Source organism: Kogia breviceps, chromosome 5 (genome assembly GCF_026419965.1).
Source record: "Kogia breviceps isolate mKogBre1 chromosome 5, mKogBre1 haplotype 1, whole genome shotgun sequence".
NCBI lineage: Eukaryota > Metazoa > Chordata > Mammalia > Artiodactyla > Physeteridae > Kogia > Kogia breviceps.
This window is the reverse complement of record NC_081314.1, coordinates 76,156,274-76,179,210: the sequence shown is the minus strand read 5'-3', so window position 1 is coordinate 76,179,210 and position 22,937 is coordinate 76,156,274. Positions and strand designations below refer to the sequence as shown.

The 22,937-nt window shown below is 36.1% G+C and overlaps 1 protein-coding gene across 8 annotated transcripts in view; it reads left to right on the top strand.

The window, feature by feature from the left end:
- The window catches only part of ATP13A3 (ATPase 13A3), a 79,056-nt gene that overhangs the window by 46,461 nt on the left and 9,658 nt on the right, over nt 1-22,937 (top strand). For 5 of the 8 annotated variants that reach the window (XM_059063843.2, XM_067034249.1, XM_067034252.1 and 2 more), the window contains 13 exons: nt 1,768-1,892; nt 3,579-3,754; nt 4,264-4,386; nt 4,465-4,544; nt 5,298-5,340; nt 5,429-5,538; nt 5,848-5,944; nt 6,850-6,922; nt 8,563-8,740; nt 9,406-9,602; nt 14,943-15,031; nt 20,443-20,523; nt 22,346-22,435. In XM_059063843.2, coding sequence (XP_058919826.1) covers nt 1,768-1,892; nt 3,579-3,754; nt 4,264-4,386; nt 4,465-4,544; nt 5,298-5,340; nt 5,429-5,538; nt 5,848-5,944; nt 6,850-6,922; nt 8,563-8,740; nt 9,406-9,602; nt 14,943-15,031; nt 20,443-20,523; nt 22,346-22,435 — 1,462 coding nt within the window. The remainder of the gene's footprint in view (nt 1-1,767; nt 1,893-3,578; nt 3,755-4,263; nt 4,387-4,464; nt 4,545-5,297; nt 5,341-5,428; nt 5,539-5,847; nt 5,945-6,849; nt 6,923-8,562; nt 8,741-9,405; nt 9,603-14,942; nt 15,032-20,442; nt 20,524-22,345; nt 22,436-22,937) is intronic. The other 3 variants (XR_010840721.1, XM_059063845.2, XR_010840722.1) reach the window with 3 other exon arrangements.

The window sequence follows — 22,937 nt, the reverse complement described above, 5'->3', positions numbered from 1 at the left end:
AGTACAATCCTGTTTTTCTGGATGAGAACTAAAGGAGTGGAGTGGATAGCCAAATAATAACTAAAAGGAAAAACAACTTTAGGAATTCTACCTATTGAAACAGAATACTGGGGGAATTTGGTCTAAGCAGGGACGTTTAAAAAAAAAAAAAGACAGCAGCAACCAAATGATCTGATGCATATGTGTGATTGGGAGCCACACATGTAAAATATTATATACCCTAATTCCTAGGAAGGGAACATTAAGGTTGTCTTTCTTTACGGCTTTGCCTTTTACCACCTGTCCTCCCCCACCTTAAAGACTGAGAACTGAGTTGCCTATGGTTCTTGAGCCTGTCTTTTAGGCATCCTTCTGTGTCCTGGACAGGCTGTTCCGTCTGCGCAGAATACCCTACCCTCCCTATCAACCCTTCTCTCTCTTTACTCCCCTTCCTCATCTTTCAACCAAGATCTCTGTTTCCATCCTACCTGTAGGAACAGGTTTTGGCATTTCTCTTACAGCTTGAACCTGTATATCTTGAATTGAATATTGTACTATTCATTAACTAGATGGCAAGATTTCCATGACCTGTGTCATTGCTAGGAGAGTTAGGAAACCAGCTGCAGCCAGAAACTAGAACCTAACAGGAAAATGGTTACAGAGCTTTGACCCAGTAGTTTCACATTGGTACAGCTTTGTGCTTTGAAATGCATTTTCAGGTTTCAAGGCTTATTTCTCCTGTTACCACCAGCAGTATAATTCATATTGTTTTCTAACTATTCTTTAATATCTTTACCACCCATTGTATAATTACATAATTTCAAAGATGTTTAGATTTTGTCGCTATTTACTTAAACACCCTTATTTTGAATTTTGTGTAGAAAAAACACTTGGTTATTGCAAGTCTGACATTTTGGTCCCTATCTTCAAACCCCATTTTCACCATTGAAAAGAATATATCTGTGATATAATTTTGATAGCTTTAGATTTTTTAAGAATGCAGCTGTCACTGAACAGACTTCATCTCCATTGTAGTGATGAAGCACATATTATTTTTGCATGATCCCTTTGCTTGCATGTCTGTTTCCCCACAAAAGGGTCTTGAGAGTAGAGATCGTGCCTTTTCATCTTTGACCTCCCAGTGACGAGTGTACTACTTGGTGCACAGTAGATAATCAACTATTTGAAGAAATAGCATCTTGGTAACTATTGAATATTAATATTCTAAAAGACCCATCTGGATCCTGAATAGATCTCATTGTTGGACTGCTAATAGTTTTTGTATCACGCTTCCAGCATCAAGAATTTGATCAAGAGTTTTATAAAATTCCTCAAAGACTTAATAATGAATCCAGTATAACTATTGAATGTGCCTGTGTACAGTTTTTCCTTTTCTCTTAACATTTAAATTAGAGTATGTTCGATGGGGAATGGTAAAAAATAGATATGTTTTATGGTCATTCATTTTGTAGGTAGGATACGAGATGAATATTCCTTAGTACTAGAAGTATTTAGTGTCTTAGACAAAGATATACATTTCCTAAGGATCTTTATATACCCATGTTTCAAGGGTAAAATTTAATTTCAAAATGTATTTCTTGGGAATTGTTATTTCAGATTTAAGTTCATTGAGATTGAACTCATAAACTTATACATTTATGGTTTATTCAGCATATAAAATGTTTTAATTTATAATTTATGGCTATTTTAAATTGCCTTATCAACATAAAATGAACAAATACCTGTTCTCTTGACTAAATCATTATATTAAAATTTCTTTTTCTGCAGAGATGCCATTGAGAACAACATGGATTTTATGGGATTAATTATAATGCAGAACAAATTAAAGCGAGAAACCCCTGCAGTACTTGAAGATTTGCATAAAGCCAACATTCGCACTGTCATGGTCACAGGTTAGACTTTATAAAAGGACACACAAAAAATCGAGTGTGACTCTTAGAATTCAGGTTATCTAATATTGAGGAATGATCAGTTACTTATAAAAGCATACTTATTACTGTTGATATATAGCTCCATCTAATACCACACTATTATCGTATAACTCAGGTAATTAAATTTATTATATAGTTGCTCCATCTTACATTGCCCTATTTCAGCTCTGAATACTTTTCCAAGATAGGGGACAACTTTACAATACACTTTAGAGGTCTAGCAAATCTGTTTATAATAAGTATAATACAGTAGTGAAAGGCACACTGTAAATACTTAACTGTGCTCTTTTTTGTTATCTCTCTTTAATCATATGTTTCTTATAGCAGTTGTTTTACTCTGCCTTGTGGTAGTTATTTGTAGATTTGTTTTCTCTATTAGAATATAAGATTCTTGAGGGTTAATATGATTTACTTATTTTGAGATTGTCTATAATTTTTAGAACTGTGCCACATATGTGGAAAATGATTAATAGATATTTGTTATAATTATATTTTTATATATAAGATAGTACATTTATCATTGTTTGTGTGTAACAGTGAAAAGAGCCATTTTTTGGTTTCTTTCTTGACTGCTACATCTAAATGAGTCTTCTGGTGTTTACCATACTGTTATGATCAACAGTTTATCATACTGTGGATAATATTAGATAATTCCTTTCTTAGTTGTATGAAATTGTGGCAGCTCTTAAAGTGTTCTTTTCTTAGCAAATAATCAGATTTAAGATATTCACTTTATGGCATTTACGTGTTCAGTAAGACATATGGAAAAGGCTTGTGTACATTTTTATGTTTTAGACTCTGAGATCCATCTAATACCATACTTATTACCAGATAGCTCAAGTAACCAAATTTATTAGCATCCCAGCAGTTCTTGGTTCTCATGATCCTGCTTCAGAGCACTTTGTCTGTATCACTGGCCCTTGTTTTCCTGCCATGACAGAATATGGCGTTGTGTCCCAAGAGGATCTGTCAGGTCATAGGAAGACACGCTTGGAAGTAGTGTGTGGGAATTGAAGGAAGAGACAATAGTCCCCTTCTGTTCTGGTAGCAGTGGGCTCCCCAGACCTTTGCCTGCTTCTCCTGTACATCTGCATTTTCCTCTCTTGATCTTGTCTTTACAGTGTCTTTAGTTCTTTCCTTTCATGACTGAGAAGTTGTCTGTGTTGCTTCTCTTCATATCTTGTAAAGATTGTATTCTTGTTACTTTGCTTATCTTTTTGTTTTGTGTAATCTTGCTTTTGTAACTTACTTTTTTTCTGTGATGCTACTCTCATATTCTTGTACAGATTACCAGTCACTCCCAGGTTATTTCAACAGTATTTATTGAGCATTGTGCCAGGCGTTGAATGGGTACCACTAGTCCATGACTCAAAAAGATTGAGACTGTATTTGTCTTTAAAAATTGTGGGTGAGAATGTTCTGAATATTTAGTATCTATGTGCTTTTGAATTATTTGAGGTTTCTTTTGATATATATATATATCCTGATTTTATTATTTTTAAACTCCAAGAGTAAGGACCATACATTAACGTCATTTTGCCCAGCCCAGTAATGGGGACTATAGTAGATTCTCAGTAAGCACTTGTTGTTTAATGCATTCATGTTTCTGTTGTAATGTTAATGTATTTTCAACATTTTGAAAATTAGGTGACAACATGTTGACTGCTGTCTCTGTGGCCAGAGACTGTGGAATGATACTACCTCAGGATAAAGTTATTATTGCTGAAGCATTACCTCCAAAGGATGGGAAAGTTGCCAAGATAAATTGGCATTATGCAGACACCCTAACACAGCGTAGTGATTCGTCAGCAATTGACTCGGAGGTAATGTCAAGTAGAATTTTCTTTTACAAAACTTGCTTGTTTTAATTTGTTCTGAAAAATGTGCATTAAAAACACAACAAAAACAGAAGCTTGAGCCATCTCCTCAGAGACTCTGATTCATTAGGACTGGGGCAGATGCAGGTCTCTCAGTGTTTAAATTTTGATATTTAGCCAAAGTTGAGAAGCACAGTTTTAAAGTATAAGAATCCCAAATATTTATCCTATTTTAAAAGTAGTGGTAAATGATGCAAGTGATCCATAATATTTAGCTCATGGATCATTTCAAACCGAAGCTGATATTTAGCCTTCCTTAAGTTTTATTTTTTAAATAAACAATATAGACAGATTACCTTAAAACTGAATTTTCTTTTACTTTCAATAAATGTTAAACATTCAGTTGTCTTGTGTAAAACATCAAATGAAAGAATTTAGTTTTGGATCAGATATATTTAAAATAGGATTGTGTTACTTGGTTTGGCTCAATATTGTTCTGAATGTCTTATACACAGGCTATTCCAACTAAATTGGTCCATGATAACTTAGAGGATCTTCAGGTGACTCATTATCACTTTGCAATGAATGGAAAATCATTTTCGGTGATACTGGAACATTTTCAAGACCTTGTTCCTAAGGTTAGTGATTTGGGTTTTGTATGTGTTAATATGAATACACGGTGAACAGTATTTTAAAGAAATTAATATTTTTTCCAGTTGATGCTACGTGGCACTGTGTTTGCTCGTATGGCACCCGATCAGAAGACACAGTTAGTAGAAGCATTGCAAAATGTAGAGTAAGTATTGGTGGATTTTGTTTTGGTTTTGGTTTTTTGGGGGGCCCTGCTGTGAGGCATGTGGGATCTTAGTTCCCTGACCAGGGATCGAACCCGTGCCCCCTGCAGTGGAAGCACAGTGTTCTAACCACTGGATCGCCAGGGAATTCCCTGTCTTTGTTTTTTAATTTTTTATGAATTGTAGTTTTGTTTTCAAAACCAGAAAAGTAACTAATATTTCATGTATATAAACTTGTCATCTGTAAGATAGGTAAGTGCCTCCTTAAAAGAGGCTCATCTGCTTATTTATTTAGGTAAAGTACAGTATCCACCATTCCTTTTCTAGGTGATATCCACGAGGTAGAGTTCATTCACTCTTGAATGATAGAAGTGATGTTACACTTCTAGTAACTAATTATGTTTCAAGTTTTTAAGGGAGAAATCTTTACTGATAGCCTTAAAAGTAAGTGTACTAAAGACTAGGCAGGCCCAATCTGCTCTATAGATTAGGAAACTGAGATGCCAAAATGATAAACTGATGGTTGCCCATCTTGTGACAGTACTGGAGCAGTGACCCAGGTCATTTGACTTGCAGGCTGGTGCTGTTCGCAAAGCAGCATGCCTGTGGTCATTGTAATGAAAAGATTCATTAGTCCCACTGGGGGAATCTGGGTCTGTCAGCTCTTCAAAATACTGTGCTGGAGGAAATCTTAAGTTAAAAGTTGTATGTTTTTAGAAATTAATCAAAATCTTAACATAATTTTTGTTTCTTAGTTACTTTGTTGGGATGTGCGGTGATGGTGCAAATGATTGTGGTGTAAGTATAGATTCTGTGATTTGTAGTTCTTTCTGTGGCCTAAATCACATGCACAAAACACAAGTAATTTTATTCTTCAAACCATTAGGCTCTGAAGAGGGCACATGGAGGCATTTCCTTATCAGAGCTCGAGGCTTCGGTGGCATCTCCCTTTACCTCCAAAACTCCTAGTATTTCCTGTGTGCCAAACCTTATCAGGTAGTATACATTGAAAAACTTCCCATTATCTTTTTGTAGCTTGCTCTAAGAATATAGAAAAAAAAAAAGTCATAGAAAGTAATTTGAATTTGTTTTAATGGTATGTTAGTGTATTTGATCTGTAACTCTTTAGCAACAGATTGATTGCTACTCCTCATTTCTTCCAGTTCTGCTTTGGCTAAGTTCTTTTGGTAGAAAAGTGCTTTGTTGTAATGGTTGAATGTTGATGTTCATCTGTCAAGATATAATTGTGGTTTGGAGGAGGCATTTAGAATACTTCTGTTCACATGCCAACATTTGTTTTCACAGGGAAGGCCGTGCTGCTTTAATGACTTCCTTCTGTGTGTTTAAATTTATGGCTTTGTACAGCATTATACAGTACTTTAGTGTTACTCTACTGTATTCTGTGAGTACTGACATTGCTAACAGAGATGGTATTTAGTGTTAAGACATTTAAATTGAGATATTGAGCATACATGTTTCAGTTGAATGTATCTATTAATTGTGGAACTTAAATAACTAGCATCTGTAAATGTTCCTTTAGTTTACTATATTTCGAGTAGCAAATTGAAAATCTCATTAATCTGGAATAGCATTTTCCTTAAGGCCAAAAACTGTGGATTCAGCCTTGTGAATGAAAGATGATTGTATTCTTTTTTTGCCTTTAGTGCAGATTGGACATCTTTTTAAGAACTCTTTAAAATGTCAAGTTGTGACATACTTTAGAATTGCAGTTAACTTTGCTATACATTTATAAGGAAAGGCCAGATGAGAAAAGATGTTTCAGCTGTAGTTTTAGGACTTTTAGGGCTTGTATAAACAAGTGATATCCCTAGGTACTCCATAGATTTTGTAGTTGAAGTGATCTCGCTTTAGATTTTTCTCTAAATGAACATTGGTGAGATCCCAAGCAGTCTTTGTGAAACTATCCCCTTTTACCATTTGTGGAAAGTATCAGGAGGGGTGGTGTTAGATATTAAGGAAGCTTCAGGATACTAATTTTCAAGAATGTTCAAATTTTGTGAGTAGAAGTTTGTGTTTTCTTTTTGCCAAAAAACTTTTATTATTGAATGAATTTTTTGGAGCTACTTTTTATACTAATAAATTAAATTGAATTTTGCAAATATGTTATATTTCACTAATTTAAAGGCAAATCTGTTCAATTTTTAAGCATGTCCAAGTGTCATTTTGAAGTTGTCATTTAAAACCAGGGAGGAAAAATCTAATAAAACTAGGGGGAAATGGTATAAAAGTGGTGCTATAAAAATAGTTCCTGAACACTAACTATTTTTTAAAAAATCCCTTCTCTAGATCTTAAGTAACCTAGGAGACTTCCAGTTTCTCTTCATTGATCTGGCAATCATTTTGGTAGTGGTATTTACAAGTGAGTATTTTGCTTTGTTATTATTTTTAAAGCATATGAAATTCTGATGTGGCTTATTAAACTTTGGTAAATTTACATGAACAGTTGTAACACAGTGCATATCTCTCCATTTTCCCTGTAAGTATGTTCTTTTATTAGTGGTTGTTTATATTTTGCCCCATTTGTTCTATTCTTTCTCCATTTTTTTCTGAAATATTTGAGAATATGTTTATGTTATCATGACCCTTTGCCTCTGAATGTTTTAGTATATATTGCCCTAAACAAAGTCATTTTCTTATACAGCTAAACACAGTTACAATGATCAAGAAATTTAACACTGATAACAATTTTACCTAATCCATACCCATATTCAGGTTTTGTTATGTGTTCCAATAAGGTCCCTTATACCTATTTCCCCCCCTCTAGTCCCCTAGCCTAGGATCTAGTCTAGGCTCATAAATTTCATTTAGTTATCATATCTCTTTTGTCATCTTTAATCCAGAATAGTATGTCAGCCTTTTGGGAGTGGCTTCTTGACATTGACATTTATGAAAGAAGATAATCCAGTTATCTGAGTTTGTCTGATGTATTCTCATTAGATTCAGGCTATGCATTCTTGGCAGGAATGCCAAAGAAGTGATGCTGTGTCCTGAGTACATCATATAAGGAGACAAGATGTTGATTTATTTCAGTATTGGTGATGTTAACATCAAAATAAATAATGGTAATGAGATATGATCTATTTAATCAAATGAAAATTCATAAGTCCATACTGGAAATAAATAAGTGATTGGGAGAGAAGGGAAAGCTCTTCCTTACAGTAAAATGCTAACTAATAATACAGAAGGAATGATTGGCTTATACTATGGAAAGACCCTTGTCTTACTGACATCTTAGGCCGGCTACGTCTTCTCTGTGGGGGACTATTGTGTGTGTCATAGGATGCTTACCAGTATCTCTGGCCTCTACCCACTGGATGCCAGTAACACTCCCCCATTTGTGACACCCAGAAATACCTCCAGACATTGCCAGATGTTCTCTGGGGGCCAAAATCACTTTGGTTGAGAACCACTGAGTTTGACAGTCTTTAGTGGATGCTACAACTATTGAATGAAAGTTGATAAGGAACAGGATTTTTACACAGTCTTAGTATCTTTATACAAATTACTTATTAATTACAAAGAGAAAAATAGAAACGCTACAGTGGAGAAACTTGGTGGACCACCTTAATAAGTGATCAGAGCCCTTTTTTTAATGTTACTGTTATGTTTATGTGGCTTCAAACCTTTGTTAATATCGTCTTAAGAGGAGGAAATATGTATTATTTTAACTGTAGCTTTGCAATTAAAGATTCAGAAATAAACATACAAGGGTGGTGGTGATATATGCTAATATTTACTATTCTTTTTACTTGTACTAGTGTTTCCTTTGAATTTCAATAGACCAATGTAAAAAGTACTCCTGAGCCATTTTTGAAAAAGCTTAAATTGTTTACTTTTACAGATTATTTAGATATGTATAGCATCTGGCTTGTTTTTTGGACATTTTTCATGCTAAATATTTGTTAGAGAAAAACAGGTTTTTTTTTTCCTAAATGTTCCTAAATGAATCTGACAGATGAATTTAGATATAAACCTTTCCTCTCTTTCTTCTCAATGTAGTGAGTTTAAATCCTGCCTGGAAGGAACTTGTGGCACAAAGACCACCTTCAGGTCTTATATCTGGGGCCCTTCTCTTCTCCGTCTTGTCTCAGATTATCATCTGCATTGGATTTCAATCTTTGGGGTTTTTTTGGGTCAAGCAGCAGACGTGGTATAAGGAATCGCATCCACATTCAGAGTAAGTTGGTCAATCCATTAAAAAGTATGTGTAAAATGTATGTAATATATATGCATGCAAAAATAAGTTTAAAATTTATGTAAAAATTGCATGCAGTTTGACTAAGCACTTAAATAATTTGGCCTGTATTTGACTTTATCTGTAGAAAGGTGGTCAGGCCAGGTCCTAACCTAATAATCACTACCAAGATGGGGACATTGGACCAGTTTCTTAATTTGCTGCTGAGCCTTGCTTTCCTTATCTGTAAAATAAGAAAGTTGAAATTAATCACTAAGGTCTCTTCTAAACCCAGAATGTTTGTGTTCCTAACTTCTCTATCCCCAGTTTGGGAAATGACATTTAAAACCTAAAAAAATTTAAGTAAAGGTATTAAGTGGGTCTTTTATTTGTTTATGGGCAGAGTGTTTTCCAGTTCACAAATTATGATAACATTATTTTAATTAATTACACATAGGTAAACACAAGGTCTGTTTACCTTTACTATGCTACTATTACTCCCCAAATTTAAAGAATGGGGAAAGGATTAAGTAAGAGAGGCTTATTAATTAATGATGTTTCTTACTTTCTTGTAATTTTTTAATTGGAATGTGACTAGAAAGAAAAACTGGTTTCCTTTGGGAAACATATTGTGTTTACTAATATAAAATCTTTTGTGTGTGTTTTAGTACACAGGAAACTTTTAATACAACAGGAAGCCTATATGGGAATTCTTCACATTTGTACAATGAAACCAATCCTGATAGACATAATATAGAAAATTATGAAAATACCACAGTGTTTTTTATCTCCAGTTTTCAGTACCTCATAGTGGCAATTGCCTTTTCAAAAGGAAAACCCTTCAGGCAACCTTGCTACAAGAATTGTAAGTTTGGCATTTATTGTGATTCCCATCCTGCTTCCCTTCTTTAAAAGAAATGCAAGCGTACAGTTAAACTGTCCTTTCAAAGTAAAATACATCTTCACAAATAGAATGAACCTAGTGATTTAGATGTTTACTGTCTTGTTTTATTCTCATGGTAGCTGCCACCCTAAGTTTAAAATTAAAGCCAGTAGTTCTAAACATTCCTGGTTTTCACATCCTATTACTTCTGGCTCCAACTTTTATTTTTACAGCCCATTGCAAGGAGAGTTAGAATTAGAAGCAGGAACAGAGGTTCCTCAGTTGGAACAGTGGGTATTATACTTTCCTTCTGGGTGGTCTGCATAACACCAGCTGTCTTTTCTCATTTTTGATACTGTTCCAGCCAGTATTCACCTGGAGATTCTTCATTTCTGTCACCTTTGCATCCACCACAGAAGGGGCCAGTAGAATGGAGGCTTGTGCCTATGTAAGCTTGTCTGCCTGTGGCAATAGGAGATAGCATTTTGATTGATCACAATTAGAGTTTTTGGGGAAAAAAATTATTCACTATATGTAAATTGCTGGTTTTAAAAATTTGAGACTGTACTAATTAATATATGGAATAACTTAAATTTTTTTTTCACATAAAACTATAGACTTCTGCAGTATCTTGGGATGAGTAGTAGTTATTCTTTTGCTATAAAGAAATGCCAGTGTTCTAGTTGGCAGAATGTCAGGCCACAGGTTTTGGTGTGATACAGGGGTGATAACTACTCACATCTCTATCTCATGTTAGAGTTAACAAAGCATATTCACATATGTTTTCTTATTTAGTCTTTACTTCTACCCTCTGGTTTGTAGGGGAGGTTTTATTACTTTATATTTTAGACAGGTAAGACTGTTTAAAAATATAAGTGCTGATAATAATTGAAATCTGTTTTTTCTTTTTTTTTTTAAAAGAACTGATATTTCTTATCTAATAAATGGAGGCTGTATTACTGAGAGTCATATTAAAACCATGGGGGACAAAAAGCCTTGCATAGAAGGTTTATCACTGTACTTTTAAGAGGACTTCATTACTTAAGTTACCTTATTATAAGGTGAACTTAAAACATGTATATCAACCTTAATTATTATTTTTAATTCAATATTTTTAAATTTTAAGGAAATATTGAGCATGCCCAGGGGTAGCTAAAACATCTATCAAAGAACAAAACTTTCTTTACATGAAGAAAACTGGCGTTCAGACTGGTTGATAATAAGTAAGACAAGCTGCACCAGGAAAGTTAATTTAGAGGTCTAAGTAAATCCACCCTATCCATACTTCTCCAATTAAGAAAAAGAAAGAGAGAGACTATTAGCTGCCTATTTTTTAAACACATCTTTTATATTATTTTGGAAAACTTCCAAAAAATTAAAGGCTCAAATATTTTGATTTCCTATTTAATTTCAAATTGATTTAAATAAACTCAATTGTTGATGGACTGTTTTTTTTAAACATGTTAAAAATTATATTTTAGTAGAAATATAGCCACAAAACCTTTGTCCTTACTATAAGCAGCTTGTGCATGTCTGTCAGTGCATACAGAAGTGCATGCTGTCATTAAAACATGCCTCCTGGAAAATACAATAGGAACAGGAAAGTCAACATATACATACTTTGCTGATTTTCACATCCTGTCTGTCTGTCTGTCTTTCTGTCATTGAAGTCCCCTGATCTTGGAATGTAGTAAAGAAGGGAAAGTAGAGAAGAAAGTAAGAAGTGACAGAAATAAAGTATTACTGTATAAAGTGATATACAATGTAAAGTATAAATATAGATGGAAAAGAGTGGGGAAAAGGTTAAGGCTTTCTTAGACCTGACATTAATTAGCCTTTCCTTTTGTCCTGCACAATAGACAGTTAACAAGTCTTCACTGGGACCTGCTAGTTGCTCTTCAATATCTAAACAGTGTAATGTATTCAGTCTATCTTGAGGTGATTATTTTTAAGAATTAACCTTAATCTTAGGTATTTAAGGCATTATAGAGTTTTTTGCTGTCTTCTAGTGGTTCAGTTTGAATCTGAGTAAAACCGTATTTCAGCCTGTGGTTACCCATTTTTAACTTTAGCTTAGCCCAGTTATATTTTTTTGTTTTGACTATGCTATCATTTTAGGGGCCATGATCATATGGACTTAGTTCTAACACTCTCTCTTAACTAGATGTGATTTCTTGAGATCTGGCTTCAATTTTTGCTACAGTTTTTTTTACTTGATCCCTATAATTTACTGCTTGTGAAATACAGGTTCTTTCTCAGTTTATGAAGGCATTATTACTGACATGCCAGTATCCTTCTTGTTAAGGCCTATGTATCTTTTGCCTGTTCATCTGCCATGCCTGAATTGGTTGGAGCAGATACCTAGAGGCCCTGCAGAATAAGGTGGCCTTTGAAAGACAAGTAACTGAGTAAGGAAGGAGGGAATAGGAGTATGAAAGACTTGAAATCTGTGTTATAGATCAGGCAGTCCCGGTTAGTGTTTTTGAGGAAGGAACAAGAGAGGTATATATCAGAGCCATGGACAAGTATTGCGGATTTATTTACTTTATGTAGGTTTTTATTTTTGAATCACTTAACTAAGGGGAATATGAAGGAAATCCTTTATGGTGCCTTATTTTGATGCCATATTCCATCAAAAGGAACTGGTATCATTAGAAGAACAATTCTGTGATGCCATAGCTGGGATGTATGTAATAATAACTTAAATCTACTGTTTCCTCCAGGATCCTCACCATATCCCCATTTTATAGTTAAAATAATTTGACTCTGAATGACTCGTTGATGTTCACATAGCTTTGTGGCAGCATCTGAAATAGAAGCTAATTCTTTAACTTGTGGAACATTCTCCCTCAGCCACCAGTCAGCACCAACACAGAGTTTGTTTTGATAGCTGTCTTCTGGTGAAGAGCATTCCTTGCACTTCAGTATGATCACTAAGGAATCACTGACCATGCCAGGAGAATCTCGGAGTTGAGAGCACATTCTACTAGAAACTCTTACCTCTCCAAAATGAATCCCTGACTTTTCCATTCTTGGTTGAAATCCTTATTGATTTTTTTCATTTTGGTAGTTACCTAAATCTGCCAGCCATCTACCTCCCCTGTCAGATTCCTTTGAATAGTGCCTCTTTTTCTCCCCTGGCTAAACAAAGGAAAGATTCAATTATTTATTTTTTCCTTCAAATGGAAATCTTGGCAGATTTTTACAGGTGTGATCAAAGGGGGTGGTTATAGGAGAAGGACAGATGAAGAGTTGAGAAACACTGTTGAGGTAGATGTAAGAAGTTTCTGAGCTTGAGTAAAAAAAAAATTTCTTTTTCTGGTAACATGTCAGGACTAGATTGCAAGTCTGGTTTTGCTTATCGTTATAAAAATGCAATAGGATTTGAAAAACATTCAATATGGGCTATTACTTTATTGAAACAAAACCTTTTCTTCTTCTTCTTCTTTTTTTTTTTGTGGTATGTGGGCCTCTCACTGTTGTGGCCTCTCCTGTTGCGGAGCACAGGCTCCGGACGCGCAGGCCCAGCGGCTATGGCTCACGAGTCCAGCCGCTCCGCGGCATGTGGAATCCTCCCAGACCAGGGCACGAACCTGTGTCCCCTGCATCGGCAGGCGGACTCCCAACCACTGCGCCACCAGGGAAGCCCCAAAACCTTTTCTGTCTCTCTGTCTCTCTTGGGATTTATATTCTGACTTTTTTGTGGGGGGTTCTTTTTCTGATTTAATCTTTTTGTGTGTGTGTGTTCATGTACTTCCAACTAGCACTTTCCAAACACTTTAACTGACTATATAGATATTTGAATGGCTATATAACATGTATTACTTTCATTGCTGCATTTATTGAATAGAATGTTGTATCCCCTGTTTGAAATTTTTTTTTTTTTGGTGAAATTTTAATTTTAATTTTAATTTTTTGGCCGCCCCGTGCAGCATGCGGGATCTTAGTTCCCTGACCAGGGATCAAACCCATGCCCCCTGCAGTGGAAGTGCAGTCTTAACCACTGGACCACCAGGGAAGTCCCATCCTGTTTGCAATTTAGTAGAATGTTGGAAAAGATAAAAATCTAGAAAAAAATTCCTTTTTTATCTAAGTGGGTTCCAAATTTTTCACCCTGTTGGTCAGTGGCTCATAGTAAAAGAGTTTACCCACTTTTGGCATGAATGTTAGTATAACTTTCAGTCTAAGCTTCTAGAACAATAAATACATATATAAAACAATAAACATATATATATGTAAAACACAGTATTGTTTCTATAGAATAATAACTGTTGGCTTATAGTTTTCAACTGACGGATTAACAAATTCCAAATTTACAAATGACTCCCTCATTTAAAAATATTGAGACCCCTTCCTTCATTTACTGTCTATAAATAGTATATTAAACTTCTTTACTCAATCTGAAGGCTTCATGATAAAGTTTTGGTTATATGTGGTCATAGTAAAGTTTGAGTTTTGAAGCCGACCACAAATAGGAACTTAGAAATAAATATCCAGACCAAAGAAAAAAGTGGGGAAAAGTTGGGGTCTGTCAATATAATTGAGACTATTTCTGAGCCCCCTCCACCCCCAAGGCTTGTTACATAAGGGTGTGCTTGTATATGTGCATGTGAATGCCTGTATGTACACAGTTAACAAAATGGTCGTGAGCAGGGAGTTTTATTTTTGAGTTAGGAAAGTGATACAAAGTGCTGATGGATGGAATTTACCATCCCTACCTACCACAGCAAGCCACAGGGTTAGCCCACATTTAAAGTAGCAGATCAACTCAGTTTCTGGGTTTTAGCTAGCGTTTTCTGTGGAAATATTTTCATGAAGGAAATTAATGAAAAAGTGGGATTCACTTAACAGAAATATACTTAACATTAAACTTAGAGTGCCTCTGTTTAGGACTATAACATAACTAATACTGAGAATAAATGTTACCAGCATTTTTACAATCCATTGTCTTTGCATGTATGTTTTAAATGATAATCTAATTTTGCTGTATGTAGTCTAGTCTCCTGTTTGTGAATTATAGATAGGCTTGGTTGCCTTATAAAGTAGCTATCTATCTGTGAGATACACAAATAAATATCCATAAAGGTCTGTCTCTTATTTTTTATAAATGCTGATTATTTTCACATTACATAAATAAATCCTTTGGGCCTGCATGATGTATCATACTCTAAGAAATATCATAGAGCACACATTTTATATACTTCATCAACCTGAATAGAAGTATTCAAAACCAAATTTAAGATCGACAGTATACCAGTTGTTATTATATGCCTTTTTATTTAAAGGAACTCCCTAATTTAATTGTTTTACTTTCTGTTTCAGATTTTTTTGTTGTGTCTCTGATTATTTTGTATGTTTTCATATTATTCATCATGTTGCATCCAGTTGCCTCTATTGACCAGATTCTTCAGGTAAGGCTTAAGCACATCAATTATTACTGATTGTCTGAGGAGTAATAGGATCTGGGATAGCAGTGGTAAATAAGACAGTAGTGGAAAATGACACATTAGTATCACATAGCCAAATGAGACTTCGGGATGATGGCTAGGGCTTAAGATCTATCCCCCTCCTCTGCTCTTATGTTACTGGGAAAAGAAACTAAACTGTCTTTGTTTCTTTTTTCCAGGATGTCTTTCCTAATTTTCAAAGATCCAGTTATATTAACCCAAAGGGAGCATAATTAAAACAGCAGCCTTTATTTACTCTACCTGATATTTTTCTTTCCTGTTTCTTCAGTCTTTACTTCCAGTTCCATTTCCCTTTGTCCACAAACAAATAAATGTCCCTTGGTCAATGCCTTGGAATCAAGAACATTGATTCCTTTTTTTTTTTTTTTTGTGCTAGGCGGGCCTCTCACTGTTGTGGCCTCTCCTGTTGGCGGAGCACAGGCTCCGGACGCTCAGGCCCAGCGGCCATGGCTCACGGGCCCAGCCGCTCCGCAGCATGTGGGATCTTCCCAGACCGGGGCACAAACCCATGCCCGTGTCCGCTGCATCGGCAGGCGGATTCTCAACCACTGCGCCACCAGGGAAGCCCTGATTCCATTATTTGACCCGTCCCTTACCAACCTACTTCTTGAGTAGTCTGCATGTGCTTCTTCATCACGTGCTGTCCATTGAGTTCTTTATTTTCGTTCTCATTAAAAACTTTATGAAAGATGAAATACTTATTTTATACAAACGAATATGCATACATGTTTAAGTTGTTAATCATAATAGCAATAAAATAATACCTATGAGTCCAATATGTAATCTAAAAAAAAAAGGTAGCATTACCAACACCAGTAAGGCTCTATTGTGCACCTTTCTCCAAACACCCAGAGGGAACCACTACCTCATTGTCTTACTTTTCACTATACCATATATGTATGAAGTCTTAAAAGATAGTTTTGCTTATTTTTGAACTTTATGAAAATGGTATCTGGTAATTGCTGTTTTACTGTGACTTGCTTTTTCCCAAAAGCCTTACTATGATGCTGCATGCATTTTATTTTCATTCTACATAGTATTCTGTTATAGGAATATACCTTAATTCACTTCTCAGTTCTCCACTGGTAAATAACTGGATTGTTTATAGACTTTTCCTGAATTAATGGTCCTGAGGTAAACATTCTATACACGTCTCTTAGTGTAAGGGAGTAACATCAAAGAGTTCATCCCAAGTACAAGCAGCAAGGGGGTGGTGGTACAATGCTGTTGAGAATTTAAAACCAGCAGTAAAGCCCACTAAACGTCCATCTGCTAGAAATATCACCTTGTCATGGGAATTCTAAACAATGTCAGTGGTAAAATACTCCTTCCATTACCACCTGCCCTACCTTGGCATATCACTAGGGCAGACGGTCTTCTGGTGTGTTCTAATATAAGTTTGAGCATGTCCTCTTTAGCTTTCTGAGGTTTCAGTTGTTTTCCAAAGTGATTATACCAATTTATACTTCCATCAGTGTGTGAGATCTTTTGTTCCACATCTTTGCCAATGTTTGTCTAGTGGGTGTAAAGTGTGATATGACTTTGTAAGTAATTTTGATATATGGTTGGATAGGACCCCTATCCCCACCTCACATTGTTCATCATGATCTTTTGGGCTGTTCCTGAGCTTTTCCTCTTCTGTATACATTTTAAGTTTATACCAGGATAAACCCTCTTGGAATTTTTATTAGAATTACACTGGGTTTATCAAAAAATTGAGGGGGAGAATATCTCTATTTTTTCAGAATATCTTTCTCCCTAAAGGTTTTTATACAAGTTTTTGTTAGATTTATTCATGTAGTATTATGGGTTTTGTTCCTCTGATAAGTATCTGTTTAAAATTGCATTTTATAGTCCTTTTATGCTGGTAGAAACAGTGCAGTTATTTTGGATATTCATCTAGTATCCATCAGCCTTGTCAAAGTTTTTTCTTAAAATTTTTAGATTCTCTAGGATTTTGTTTTAGACAGTTATCTATAAATAGTGACTTTTTTTGTTTCTGACATTTCAGTCCTTATGCCTTCTATGTGTTTTTCATGTCTGTTAACTACACGAATGTTGGTGTGATAGAGATGTACTTGTCCTGTTCCTGACTCTACAGGGAGTGTTCCTAGTATTTCACCACTGGATATATTGTGGGCTGTAGGTTTCTGGTATATACTCTTTATTGGGTTGAGGAAGCTTATTTCTATGGTGTTGTTAACATAAATAGATGTTTAATTTTATCTGATGCTTTTTCTACAGCTATTGAAATGATCACATAGTGTTTCTTCCAGGAGAATGTGGTGAATTACAGTTGACTGATATTCAAATGTTGAACCAACACCACATTCCTAGAATAAATCCAACTTGGTCATGATGCATTCTTTTTTATATCTGCTGGATTTGGTTGACTATGATTTTGTTTAGGATTTTTGCTTGTGGTTGCATGAGTGAGATCAAACTTAGTTTAATTTTCTTGATGTTATTGACAGGTTGGGGTATCAAGCTTATAAGCACTTCATGGATGAGCATTCCATTTCATGGACTTTTCCATATTTTAACTAATCCCTTTTATGGATATTTAGGTTGTTTCCACTGTTTTGCTATTATAAACAATGCTGTATTTGCAGATTCTTGCACATTTCATTAAGAAGGACAAATGCATATTTTGAGGTTAATGTCACAAGTAGAATTGCTTGGCCAAAGGGTATCTAGAATTTGAATTTTTATAAATACTGTGTTATTGAACTTTGAAAAGGTTGACTGTTTATAGTCTTACCAACAGTGTATGAGCATCTCTTTCCCCACACTCTTCATGCAGGGATTTAGATAAGCACTTTAGGCAAAAGAAGAAAATAAAACACATTTATATAATATTTCTGTCTCACCACATGCCTTCTGCTTCACAAGTTATTTTTTGAAAGAATGCTACATGCAACTCACCTCTCACACACTCGTCCACTAATCTAATCTGGCTACTACCCCTGCCAGTCTACTGAAACTGCCCTTGCCAAGGCAATTAACAACCTTGTTAAGTCCAGTGGATTTGTGCCCCTGATGTGTGTGTTTTTTTATCCCCGCTCAGTCTTTTTTTTTTTTTTTTTTTTTTTTTTGTGGTTCGCGGGCCTCTCACTGTTGTGGCCTCTCCCGTTGCGGAGCACAGGCTCCGGACGCACAGGCTCAGGGGCCATGGCTCATGGGCCCAGCCGCTCCGCGGCATGTGGGATCTTCTCGGACCGGGGCACGAACCCGTGTCCCCTGCATCGGCAGGCGGATTCTCAACCACTGCGCCACCAGGGAAGCCCTCCCCGCTCAGTCTTACTTGTCTCCTCAGCAGTATTTGACAAGTTAGCCATGCCATCATTCTGAGACATTCTCCCTGGAATTTTATGATGCTTTGCTTTCTTCTTTTCCTACTTCTTCTGTGACTCCTCATTCTCCATTGTGGTTCCAAACCCTGTGCCTGTGTCTTAAATATTAGTGTTCCACACATTTGTGTTCTTATCCCTTGTCTTACTCTGTCCATTCAGGCGACCTCATCCTTAATTGTGGCTTCCCCTGTAGTTGTCATCTATGTGTTGAAAACTCCTAACTTTATACCCTTAGCCTAGTCTCACAACTGAGCTTTAACCTGAATATCCACTAACGTACTGAACATTATATGCGTGGTTCACCCATCAGTTCTCTCATTCAACATTTAAAAAACTAAGCTCATCATGTTCTCCCTCAACCCTGCTTCGACTCTGTTTCTTGTTACTACCATTTATCCAAGGCAGAAGTGTGTGTGTATACTTGTCTTTTCCTTCTCTTTTCATAGCCAGTCTGGTCCTAGATTTTCTCAGGTTTCTTACTCTGTATCCCTGTCTCTCTCTTTACTCCAATCCCATCTGCCACCTAAAAGGAAACTTGTTTCCTACTCAAAACACTTCTGAACCCAGATGTGTGGGGTTGTTTCACACCAACCAGTTCTCTGTACACCAACTGGGTGTCTTACAGTTCAGTTTTAACACTACCTGGAGCGAGCACAGACCCTACGAGTTAAGGGCTTGGTCCCACAAGACTGCCCCCACTCCAGGCACCAGATGCAAGTTGCACATTGTCACCTGTACTTCTTCTGACCAACCAACTATAAGTCAGGGTTCCCACAACCGTCTTCTCAGCTTTGGTAATTTGCTGTAACAGCTCACAGAGCTCAGTGAAACACTTACATCTATTGGTTTATTATAAAGAATATAATAAAGGTACAGGATACAGCCAGATGACGAGGTACATAAGCCAAGGTCTGGAAGGGTCCCAAGCGCAGGAGCTTCTGTCATATGCCATTGGGATGCTTCACCCTCCCAGCACATGGATGTGTTCACCAACCCAGAGGCTCTCCAAACTCTGTAGTTTAGGGATTTTTTTTAAAATGGAGGTTTCATCATATAGGCATGATCAATTATTAACTTGATCTTTAGCCTCTCCCCTCTCCCTGGTCTTTCTGGTGACCAGCCCACATCCTGAAGCCCATCAAGAGTAGCCTTATTAGAATGAAAACATTCCTGATACCCAGGAAATTCCAGGGGATTTAGAAGCTCTGTTTAAGATATTCCTATCTCTCCCACCACTCAGGAAATTGAGTTTAAAGAGCCCTGTGTCAGGAACCAGGGACAGAGACCAGATATATTTATTTCTCATTATGTCTGCCACCGCTCTAGTTCAGGCTACCATCGGCTCTTGCCTGGATCAGTATAGCAGTCTCCACCCCTCAAATCCTTGCTGAGCCATAAGTGTCTTTCTAAACCATGTTATATCATGCCACTCCTCAGCACTTGACACAGGTACTAGTGTGTACCTAGGTACTCAGTAAATATTTGCTGACTAAAGAGATGAATGCATGGATGAGACTTTTTTTCCTTCTTTTTTTTTTTTAGGCCTTAGAAATTAATCACAGGTTTTAAGGTGAAAACTTCCTTCTTAAATTGATCTGCACAGTTCTTTTTATGAATTTGTCTTTAAACAGTGTAGAGTTTTGAGTAATACTCATTATTAGATCAGTATTATCTATTTCATTGTTTAAAGATAGGACTTTATTTTTAAAATAGAGACTTGTTAGAAATTCATGATCTAGTAGAGCACGGGCTTTTGAGTTTGAATAGGATTTGTCTCTAAGTTCAACCACTTTAATGTATCTTTTAAACCTTGAGTTACTTCACTTTGCGTTTTATCATCTGAAGCGGGTACAGTATCTACCTTGTGGCATTGTTGAGGATCGAGTAGATAGTGTATGTGAAAGTGTTTGGTATATAATAGGAATTAAATAAATTTGGAAATTACGATATAATGCTATAATATCAACTACATACTATATTAACATAATTTTTGTCTTACAGATAGTGTGTGTACCATATCAGTGGCGTGTAACTATGCTCATCATTGTTCTTGTCAATGCCTTTGTTTCAATCGTGGTAGAGGTAAGCACTTTACACAATTAAGTGGCTGCCTTGCTGCTTTGCAATTCTTGGTGATTTAATGGTAATGGGGGAAATGGATAGGTAACATTATGAAAGCCCACAAAGATTTTCAGTTTCATTGCAGTTAAATTCATTTAGCCTTCTCTTCTCAACTTTTCCATGAGCTAATAATAGTCACATTAAGAGATAGGACGGAATTCCCTGATGGTCCAGTGGTTAGGACTCCGTGCCTTCACTTCCGAGGGCGTGGGTTTGATCCCTGGTTGGGGAACTAAGATCCCGCGTGCTATGCGACATGGCCAAAAAAAAGAGAGAGAGAGAGAGAGATGATTTAGCTGCTGTCATAGATGGGAGAAAATAAGCAGTTATAAATCAAAAATTAGTGACTGAGAGAAAGGAGAGAAGATTGGTGCTCAGGTGGCCCATAAACTGGTAAACCAGTGACCGTGAAATCAGAGCACCACCCAAGTCTTGTGATGTACAGTAAAATCTCCCATTTAAGGGAGGAAAGGGAGGGGGCTCTCTCCATGAAGTATAGTAAATATTAATAATTAGAGAGTTTATTGAAATTGTAAAATAGTGACCATGATGAACTTACCCAGTCTCAGCATTGATTGCTGGAACTTCTTCCTTGGTATTTACTTCTAAGTTTTCCTTAGAGGGAAGAGGTCTTAAGTACTCTTTGATCCATTTTTTTTTTTTTTTTTTTTTTTTTTTTTTGCGGTATGCGGGCCTCTCACTGTTGTGGCCTCTCCCGTTGCGGAGCACAGGCTCAGCGGCCATGGCTCACGGGCTTAGTTGCTCCGCGGCATGTGGGATCTTCCCGGACCAGGGCACGAACCCGTGTCTCCTGCATCGGCAGGCGGATTCTCAACCACTGCGCCACCAGGGAAGCCCTCTCTTTGATCCATTTTATACTGTATAGTTATTCTCCTACTAGGATTCCTTTAGGTCAGCTTCTCTAAAAGGAGACAGTACGTTCTCACTTGCTGCTTACTAATAAAATTTGGTCTGTTCTCAGAGCTACTATTATTCACTCTTACAGTAGCAGTAAGGAAATACAGTTGTGATTTTTAAGTTAACGGTTTCATAGAGTAGGCTTTTGAATTAAAATTAGGTAATTTGTGGGAAACATGTATACTTTAGAGATAATGGCTGTAGACTTGGAAATTATGTTTAATTTGATATTTTTCTAAAAGATGACTTGGTATTTAAATTGGGGCCATAGTGGACAGCATGGTTATTATGGTAATGATCTTTTGAGGTTGCCCATTTTAATATATTTTTGCTGTTTTATGGACAGTAGAAAGCCATGTCCAAGATACTGTACTTTAAAAACTTTCCTTCTTCTATAGTTAAGTTCATCTTTTCACTTAAATGTTATTTAAAATCTTTTTATAAAACAATTTCTAGGGAATCTTTTCTTAATCTCCCTTAATTAATTCTTGCTTACTATCAAAAGAATTATTTTTCATCATATGCATATAGATATAGTTGTATATAGATATAAATAACTCAATTCACTGTTAAGAAAAATACTTCAGATTATAAGCATGATTTTAATATGGGAAAGACCTGAGGATTCATATAAAAGCCATACTTTGTAGAAAATTTATCAAGAATTTTATGATGATTTATATTTGTTGCAAAAGTCCTGTTGTTATTCTTTATGCTTTTGCAATGTAAACTGAAACTGTCTATATGAAAACCAAATCATGCTTTTCACTAATGTCTCAGCATTGTGTGAGCCTTTTTAAATGTATGCATTAACAAAGAATGACATCGTCATTTTTAATTCTTAACTCGCTGGACTATCTCTCAGAACTTCTTCCTTGACATGGTCCTTTGGAAAGTTGTGTTCAATCGAGACAAACAAGGAGAATATCGCTTCACCACCACACAGCCACCACAGGTTGGAAATCAGCCCTTACTCTCAATTCTTCACATTAGTTGTGTACTCTGCACTGTGTAGGGTGGTATTCTGTTGTGTGTTGCTCAACCTTTTCCTCTATGCCTGGCATTTCATTTTTTTGTAAAGAGTCCTAGAAGATTCATGGCAAACATTTGATAGTCTTTTTAGGACTTCAGAAATTTCATAAGTCTTTTTTCCATTCCAATCCTTATCTTCTTTGTGTGTGAAGGTCTTGTTCTCAGTGGTAAATTTTTCCATTTCTATCTGGCTTAAATTTTATGTTTCCGGTTTTTATGAGTCCCATTAGAGGCTAAATGAGATTCATGTAAATAAAGTTATGGAATGGGAATTGTTTCTTCATGGATCAGAGTCCAAGGGTCAAAATTCTGAGGAATTATTTCTGATTTCTTGTCAGTTACTGAGCCTTAATTTTGGGTGGCTTTTTGGTTTTCCCCAGCATATGTCTCTCATCATTTAGAAACATTTTCAGAGAGATAGTGTG